This window comes from Silurus meridionalis, chromosome 1 (assembly GCF_014805685.1).
Source record: "Silurus meridionalis isolate SWU-2019-XX chromosome 1, ASM1480568v1, whole genome shotgun sequence".
In the NCBI taxonomy this organism is placed as follows: Eukaryota; Metazoa; Chordata; class Actinopteri; order Siluriformes; family Siluridae; genus Silurus; species Silurus meridionalis.
Genome location: NC_060884.1, coordinates 25,361,208 through 25,370,888, shown reverse-complemented (window position 1 = coordinate 25,370,888; position 9,681 = coordinate 25,361,208). Strand labels below are relative to the sequence as shown.

Genomic DNA, 9,681 nt, shown 5'->3' with positions numbered 1-9,681 from the left:
GTTCAGGTTTATATGCTGTATAAGCCAGTCTGGAGCAGTTATGTTTTGTTTCAAGCTGGCTTTAAATTGCTCCTTTTGACTAGCGCTATAGACTCTAAACAAATAAAACATATCTGTTGTGAATTTGAGGTGTTGAGAATAAACGAATAATGCTCGGTTATTACATATATTGTGTCTTTTTATCAATGTTGCCAGTTTGTTGAAATTTATCAGAGGAATTAAATAAGTGAACTAACTGACCAGGTTCATGTTTAAACAACTAGCCACTGAGATACAGTTACCTTTTATTTTGCTAAATAAAATCATTTCTGCTACCCCAAATATTTGGTCTTATCTGGTGAAATACTTTAATTGATGCACATCATGACCACGTTCCCTAATTGGTAACCCAACGTCTGTAGTATGTCTGTGGGGAAAATGAGGCCCTAAATTAAATCAGCATTTTCCTTTAGAGCAGTTTACAGCCTAAAATTGCAGAGGAATATTAATGTGCATCCCTGCTTATTGATTTTATTTCGGCAGGCCTGCAAATCTATGAAAATAAGTTAAAACCAATATGGCAATGATAGCATCAAAACAATGAAGGAGACCTTAAAATATTTTGCTAATTACATGGAATATTATATCATTCCCTGACAATTTGACAATGTGTGGATTTTGAGAGTTCAGGGTACTTCTGGGTAATTCAAAGGTTTGGATAAGGCTTCCATAAAGGTTTGAATGCAATTGTATTGTACTGTACACCTGAGACCCAACGCCCCTTTCTTGGTTCATGCATGTTTTCTCTGTAAGCTTCACCTCCTCATTTTAAATGATTGCCTTTCTTCTTTCATTGTCTCTCCCCCCTCTTGTGTTCTTCTTCTAAAGTGTGCCTCCATCCCTGTCATCTGTACTCTGGCTCCTCCTACGATGTGTTTCCGAAGTGACGTCAGGTCGATGACTTTTATTTGGCACAGAGAGCGTGAAAAGGCGCCTGACAGAAGGCGCCTGACAGTGATCCTAAACGGAGAGACACATAGTCAAGGGGTTTAATATGCTCTCTGAAGTTCAGGACAGGGATGCTGCATCTGTCCCTGAGAGTGAGACACAGGTCTCTCAGAAACAAAGAGCACTTTAAACACAGACAGGCATCTTCCTGTTCACTTCATTAATCCCATTCTGTTTCGTTCTGGCAGTAGCTGGCACCGAAATGAGTTGAGTGTGTGTATGTTTAGGTGCATGTGTGTATTCCCAGTGAGGGCGCTGAGCAAAGCTGTGTCCTGTGTGCTGTGTGACGTATGACAGCACCTCAGGGATTGGCTGTGACATCAGCAAACCTCCCTTCACTCCCTCCCTCCCTCCCGCCCTCTCTCTCTGTCTCTCTCTCTCTCTCTCTCTCTCTCTCTCTTCCCCCCTCCCATCCTTCTCTTTAGCAACCTCCCTCCTTCTCTAGCACCTCCCTCTTTAGCTCCCTTCCCATCTCTGCCTGGTTTGCTTTTTTCCTCCTCCCTTTGAGCATCCTATGAAAGCCGCAGTGACTAGCAGCAGCAGCATCCATGGCCTAAACACGCACGGCCGAGCATTAGACAGGCGACAGCCGATGGGAATCTCTTGAGCGCGGCCGTGGTGCGCTGCCTCTCTTGCTCTCCATCTGCTAACCAGGGGTTTCTCCCCCTCCTCCTGTTGTTGCAGGCTCCTTGGAGATAGAGGAATGCAAATCTGTAATCATGATGGAAGGTAAGAATTGCGTCTGCTTATGCTTCATTTATTTCCTCTCTCACACCCTCACTCCTTTTTGTCTTTCAGTGTATGTTTAGCTTTCAGAGTGTGGGGTGGCTTAAATGGCATAAGCTCTCTGGCTATTTTGAGTGGCTTGCCATTCTGATGTCTTGCATATCATTCTCAGTATAGAGCAGAAGCTCCTGGTTATCTTAAGCACACACACACACACACACACACACACACAAATACACATTTTTGCAGGGATAATTGTTGTTTTTCTCCTCGTTTTTCACCTCACCCCCTTACTTTGGCTTGGCATGGTAAAGGATTATTTGGATTTCACAGTTGCAGCTTATGTGCCCAGCTGGCTGGGTCAGAATTCCCTTTGTATAAGGAGTTTATTTCACAAATACGCACCCACGCACACGCTAACATACGCTCACTCCCTCCCTTACTCACTTTCTCACTCACTCACTCACTCACTCACTCACTCACTCACTCACTCACTCGCTCGCTCGCTCACTCACTCACATACATTTAGCATACAATAGAACACAGCACTACTGTAATGCCATATTTGCACAGGTCTCTTTTTTCTTCCCAGACAGAAAGTGTGGTCATGTTTGTACATTTGTGTTTTGTGAGCGTGTGTTCATGTATGTTGGCGTCACTGTGTGCCATCAGCTGTATTTTTGGGAGGGAAATGGAGGCAGGCTTGTTCCACATGCGATGACGGAGGTTTTATGTAATTCCCTAACAAGAACATTTACTTAAGGCAGAGCTTCTTAGATCAGAATCGATTGTGGATATGATTTTGTTACATTTTTTAGTTATAGAGTGCCTCATGTATTTCTTCACCCGTTTGGCATCTTGGTAAATTGTGCAGTTTCGTAGGTTTGATCTGTTACATGGGCACTCACGAAGACAAATTCCAGGCACGTGTCACATACCTGGTTAATAAAACTGGTTCTGTAAATGTGCATGTAATCTTTACACATTTTTTTTTACCTTGCAAATGTTCCATGTAAGGTAGGTAGGTATTTTATTGGTGCAAAAATGTGTGTTAGCTCAGAGTATTCCATTTTCACATTAGTGGGCTTCATTGACCTTAATAACCTCATGAATATTTCTGAATTTAATCTAACTGTGTGATTAGAGTATTTAATAATTTAGTGCAAAGCTTTACCTTAGTTATTCTGGTGTGTGTGTGTGTGTGTGTGTGTGTGTGTGTGTGTGTGTGTGTGTGTGTGTGTGTGTGTGCGCATATAGGCCACCATCCTCCCAACAGTAACTCATACACTACCTCTATTATTCATTCATGTTCTCCTGATATAACTAGTGTTTGTGTGTCCTGTGCATGTGTGACTGCATATTTGTGCGCATGTGTGCTCGTGTGTATGTCTCCACTGAGGTGTTTAGGTGTTAGATAACAGCGCAGGAGCAAAGCGCGACAGCGACAGGGACTGCATCCAGATAGCTGTGTGACATGAAGATGAATGTTGCTTAGTGTGGCTACCACAGGCTTAGAGGTGTTTCCTGGATTACCTGGGGGTGTAAAATAGGAAGCTAATCCACTTCTCCTAGTGCTTTCTAATTGTGAACCCTTTGTGACAGCTGGAGCTGGTATATGGCTTTAGAATAAGGTAACTTGAGTTGTCTCAGGTTTCTAACAGGCCTGTGGTTTCTTTTTGGCAGAGCTACTACAGCTAGGTCAGGTCCTACTGAGCTAAACAGAGTAGGTAGGGTTTTTTAAACATTAATTTTTGCAGGAATGTCAGGAGTGGGTTAGATTTAAAACCAGAAAAATAAAATTGTTAAAAGTTTTGGAGAGCGGCTACAGTTATTTGACTGTATGCAAGCCTGATTTAGCAATTTCTCTTGCACATTGGTAGTGTTGCTGCAAATATGTCAAAACGCTGTGACTCTTCTCAATTTACTTACATTTTTTAAAATGGGTTTTAATTATTAGAAGCACCTTTAAAAAGATCAAATCAAATGTCTATCAAAAAAAAAAAAAAAGTTTCTTTCCAATGTAAATGTGAATTTAACAATCCTAACTACAATAAATGGACAAAATGTGGTTATTTCCCAAACTTCCACCACAAATTTGAAGGCGCTCAATTTTATAGGATGTCTTTGGAGATGGTAGCATTCAATATTTCCCTACAATTGATCTAGGAGAACCAAACTTGTTCCTGCATAAGGTGGTAGCTCAGTGGTTAAGGCTCTGGGATACTGATCGGAAGGACTGTTAAAGCCCCGGTCTTTTCATTTTTCGCTTTTCCTGGTACAGAGTTCTGTGTTGAAGAATGTTTTCTAATATGCTATTTGCTCCATACTACTCCACCATTAAATTTATTACCATGACTACAGGTAAAACACATTTAGGGTTGTGTCCTAAACCCTGCACAAGATGCACTAGATAGGTTGGCCAAATAGTATTGGGACCAAAAGTGTACTACAATACATTCGTGTTGAATATGGTTGCTATTTTTGCATTCCCCTCAGGATTGCAGAAGTGCTCTGAGAAAAATACCTCCATAGTTTCTATCGAGCAAATGTCACGCCTGATAGAACAAAGTGCATAATGGAGACACAAACATGATACATGCTCCATTAGCCAATAGTCATCAAGCAATGGTAAGGCAGAGCATCAAAAAGAAAAAAAACTTAGATCCGTAAACAAAATACTGACACTAGCGTACATATTTGAAATGAATATAGTGCAAAAGCAAACATGGCAAAATTATGTGGTAGCCACTGGGCCACATAAAAGGCTTATTGGATGAATTTACCATAATCTATCAAAATAACACACCAAGAGTGAACAGAAGTATCAATTAATGTTGCACAACATATAACTTAAAATTGTTTAATGCTACAAACATACTAATGAGAATAAATTGGCTGAAATATATATATATATATAATTCACTTATATTCAAATTACAAAGCAAATTACAAATGCTTTAGGCATTCAATAAATCTCTGTCTTCTGATTATCTGTGACTCCTGCCAGTCACCTTGTAGATGGACTTCTTTCATTTGGAGTGTGATAATTTAAGTTGTTGTTTATGTATATGTTTCCAATAAACTCAAACCTGACGCGTTACAATATTGTCAGGGCAATAATTTAAACAGTCAAAAAATCTTGCACTAAATTTTATATCTACAGTCAAACTCCTATAATTTGTGTTTCAGACTCACAGCTCTGAAAATTTGCGAGTTCTCGTTTGGAATCTAACTAACAGCAAATTGAGGATTATCTCAAAAAAGTCAGCAGTGGGACCAAATGTTCAGGAACGTTAGGAATAACATTTTAAACTATGTTACTAACAAATTTCATAATTTCTTAAACACATTATTGTATTAAAGTAACATAATGTCTAGATGAATTCACTTAGGTACCATAGGGGCTGCAGGGGTGCATCCAAAATTCACAGATTTTCGGAGTTCCGGGGGACAACTGTAACATTTTCTTTATTTTTTTTTATTTTTTTATTTTTCCCCTCCCCCAATGTAAGTGCCAAAGAGTTCTTGTGGGTTCTGAGTTCTTCATAATGTAAGATTGTTCTGAATTTTAGCAGGAGAGATAGATAAGATAGTTCTGAATTTTTTAAAGTAAAAATGGTAAATCTTGGAAATATGTCAAAACTTTGTGTCAATTCTCAATTCACTTAAAATTTTTGTTAATAGGAATTACAATCAGAAACACATTTTTAAAAGAAAAAATCGTATGTGTAAAAATGTTTCCTTCCTTTGTAAATGTGAATTTAACAATACTGAGCTACACTATTTGGACAAAATGTGGTAATTTTCCAAACAACAAGCTTACATTAAATCTTATATCTATAAAGATTATAATATTATAGTTTTAAGTTCCGGCTTTAAAGTTACACTTTCTGCACAAATGTTCTCAGATCCTATCTGAGATTTTGTCAGTAACAGTACTATAGAGATTGACTTACATGATAATAAGTGTTAATACTTCAACATAAAATGTACAGTGTTATTAAATCAACCTCTATCTAGGCTTTAAACCTGATTTACTATTTCTGTCCTACATAAAAATAGAGACTGCTGACAAACCAGTCCATTGATGCGTAGTCTTGCTGACAGTCAATATTGCAGAGGGTTTTTACTTTTTTATTTATTTTTTATTTTACAGTATCATAAAAAAAATCAGAATCAGTGAGGAGAGGTTTTTTTGTCTTGTCTAAAGTTGTGTGTGCGGTGTATCTTTAGATTTGTGGGCCTTTTCTGCCTTTTGCCTGCTATTCCTGTGTCATTGCAGTATATTATTAATAGGAAAGCATTGCTGTTTCTGTAGACAGTTTAACACTGCACAAAAATATTATTAGTTATAGGCCTAAATGTAAGCAATTTAAAACTGTTTTCTTAAGTAAAAATGCTAAATAGACTGTGTTATTGAAAATATCAAAATTTGTGACACTTCTCAATTTACTTTTACATTTTTTAATAGAATTTAATATCAAAAGCATAAAATTGAATATGTAAAAAAATGTTCCTTCTACTGTAAAGGTGAATTAAACAATACTGGACTACTTTATATAGACAAAATGTGTGTTACCACAAAGTTGGAGGCACAAAATTATATAGAGTGTCTTTGGCTGTGGTAGCATTACAATTTCCCTTCACTTGAACGAGGAGACTCCAATCTGTTCCAGCATGACAGTGCCCATGTACACAAAGCCAGTCATAAAAAAGGTATGGTTTATATGGTTTAGGGTTGTCTATATAGTATATCTACCGTAATTTTCGGACTATTAAGCGCACCCATATATAAGCCGCACCCACTGAATTTTACAAAGATTTTTATTTTGAACATAAATAAACACTGAAACTAATGAACTTTACACAGGCTTTAATGAAAGACAGTGTCTGTTACATGGCTTGTATCTAAACAGTAGCCTACCAAGAAACTCCTTGTTCATAATCTTCCTCCTTCCTTTCACAACAATTTCTCTTGGGAGTTTATCTTTTGGCATCGTTGTGCGTTTAAAAATCACCATCGGTGAAGCTTTTCTCCCGATGCCGTGCAGCTCAGAACACAGGTGAAGTGCGTTTTTTTATGCCCGGTTGTTTTCAGCGTGATGAATGATTCGCATTTCCTGTTGACAGTCCGAGTGAGCGGCAGGTCAAACGTCAGAGGAACCTCATCCATATTTATGATGTTTTGCGGCCCGATTCAGTGAGAGCGCATCTGATTTAATATAAAGAGTTTCATTGGTTCACCTGAACCCGTTCGGCAATTTCATTGGTCTAATGTTATGGGGCTCAGTTTTTTGGCATGAAGCTTGTGAAACCGGGAAAAACCCAGGAAAAATCCACAAATTAGCCGCTTCATTGTTTAAGCCGCGGGGTTCAAAGCATGGGAAAAAAGTAGCGGCTTATAGTATGGAAAATACGGTATTAATAACCATAATAGAAAAACATAAACCATATATTTTTTTACTTACATTCAATTTGTGTATAAAGCTGTACAATCAAATAAATGTGCTTAATAAAAACAAAATACAGAAATAAAATACTCTACATAAAAGGAAAGAAAAAAAAATTAAAAGCTCAAACATACAGAAAATGAAAGAAAATTGTTTTCTATGTAATTAATGTAGGTCCATTTCTTTAGTTTTGATTTGTTATGGAAGGCCTTGAGCCTACTGGTATGTATTTCAGGCTCAACCCTAATGGTTGTGGTCCTGCTAAGGTGTGGTGTAGGTGGAGTGTTTCTTTTTTCTTTTTTCTTTTTTTTTAATAGCAGCCCAGGCTATGAAGGACTTGCTGGAAATAGTGTTAGTGGTGGATAGTATTTCCTGTGTTACAGCTCAGGATCTGTCCCACCCAACACCACCCTTGTGTTTGTCACCACATGTTTAAGTTTGTATAGGGGAGAAAAATAACAGTAAAGAATTCCTATATAGAAAAGTACCAGAGGACTGTATTGGATCAAAATTTTAGAAAAGATTTGTATTTTTTTTATTCCAATGTGTGGTTTCTCTCGAATGATTACCATGACTATTTTTCTATTTCTAACAGGTGAAAACGACAGCACAAATTCACATACTGAGTTTTTTCTTTTTTGATTGCTTTACATCGTCATTTCCTCTGTGTAGATGTCTAACTCACTCCCCATGGCCTTTTTATATTCGTAACTGGAGATTCATCTGTCTTTCTCTCTCTGCTGTAAGAAAAGAAAGGGCGGTTTCGTCATTTCGGTTTGCCCTTAATGAACTTGACAGTAAACAGGTCATAAGCACTGAAAGCAAATTATTTTGATCCATGTAATACAGCTTGCACATTAGAGCAGATGGAACATGATGTCAGGAGAAAAGAAGGGTGTGTGAAATGGCTTTTGTTCTACCGCAGGGAAACGGGCCGCTGGATACACTAGCAGTAGCTGAACCCAGAGTAGAAGTGTTTTGTTTTTTTGTTTTTGGTTGTTGTTGTTTTTTTTTTTTTTTTTTTTTTTTCCTTGCAGGCTAATACATATAAAGAGTAACTGTACGGATAGCATAGAAGCAAAAGGCCTCACTCTGCCTGAATGAAAAGCAACATCGCTTTGCTGTTTCTTACTGCATATACAGCACATACAAATGGATTTGATTCTAGGAATATGCATTTTTTACTTGCTGTATTTGTGTGTATGTCCATGCGTATATATCCACACTGGATATTGGAATTATAAAGCTTTATATCTAGGCACTACCGAATTCTCAATTGCTTGACAATGTGGATTACATTTCTGTGACATCACAGCTCTTGTCATTTCTATAGTAACAACTCATTCACATGGATTATACATTTGGGCCTTCACATTATAATATCACCTTGCTTTCCATCTTGAATTATTTATAAATCACCCAAGAGAAACATTTGGCCAAGAAATCTGGTATTTATTTAAAAAGAAGAAAGAAAAGAAAAATCTTATCATACTTTTACATTTATGGCATTTCGCATATGCCTTGATGCAAATCCACAGCAACATTAAAATTGTTTTGAAGTCAATTAATTAATCAACACTTGTTCATTTGTTCAGGTTGCAAACTTGGGATTCCATCAGACTAAAATTCTGTTGGAAGGAATTTAAACATGAAACAAATAGAAAAAATAAGTGCTAGTTTAGGTGTTCGCCTGAACAGAAAAGAGTTTTGAGGTATTCTGTACCTACCTCTTAGTCTGAGAGATGGTGGGACCAGTCGAGCAGTGCGAGAAGATCTGAGGGAGCGTGGTGCAATAATAAAGCTTATTTATGCATAAAAATTCAAACTATTGTAAATCTTAACTCATTCTTCTTCAGGTAACATGAATCATAATGAGTTACTGTATATGTGGATAATGTCAAGTTTAAATATTGTCAATATTTTTGTTTATATTTTACAGGACAAATTACAAATTGACAAATTGCGATTATGTAAGATCCACTCATATCATTTTAATGGCATTGACTGAAGAATGGAGAAATAGTAAATTTGAGAAAAGTAACAACAAAAACCAACATAAATCCATAAATGAAGACCAATCAATTAAGAATGTTGCTCTAGTACAGGAGTATTGATTGTATATTCCCAGTGTGCTTCAATGTGATTTTCAAAAGAAAAAAAGAATGATACATATTGGTTTCTCTGTGTGGTGTTCTTTCTTATTGTGCACGATCACCGGGGTACAGCAGATTAAAGATTCAAAACTCAAAGATTTAAAAAAAAAAAAAAAATACAATAAGCTGATTTCAATCTAAATAGATGTGAAAAATTGCGATGCCTCCAGTATCCCAGAAATAAAGTTTTGAGACATAAGTTATTGATCAGGATATCAATATTATATTGTCATATTGCCCATACCTGCATGCCTGTATGATTATACAATATATAAATGCACACCTAAAGAAAAAACTATGTAACCTCTAAACTATACATGTAGACTGCATGTCAGGTCTAGCTATGTGTGTGTGTGTGTGTGTGT

The 9,681-nt window shown here is 37.1% G+C and overlaps 1 protein-coding gene across 13 annotated transcripts in view; it reads left to right on the top strand.

Annotated features, from left to right (window-relative positions):
* The first annotated feature begins 1,443 nt into the window (after positions 1-1,443).
* sgip1a (SH3GL interacting endocytic adaptor 1a) overlaps positions 1,444-9,681 on the top strand; it is a 55,045-nt gene continuing 46,807 nt past the window's right edge. For 10 of the 13 annotated variants that reach the window (XM_046844868.1, XM_046844803.1, XM_046844858.1 and 7 more), the window contains exon 1: positions 1,445-1,716. In XM_046844868.1, coding sequence (XP_046700824.1) covers positions 1,707-1,716 — 10 coding nt within the window. In that variant the 5' untranslated portion in view covers positions 1,445-1,706. Of the gene's footprint in view, positions 1,717-9,681 lie in introns of all 13 variants that reach the window. The other 3 variants (XM_046844794.1, XM_046844775.1, XM_046844785.1) reach the window with 2 other exon arrangements.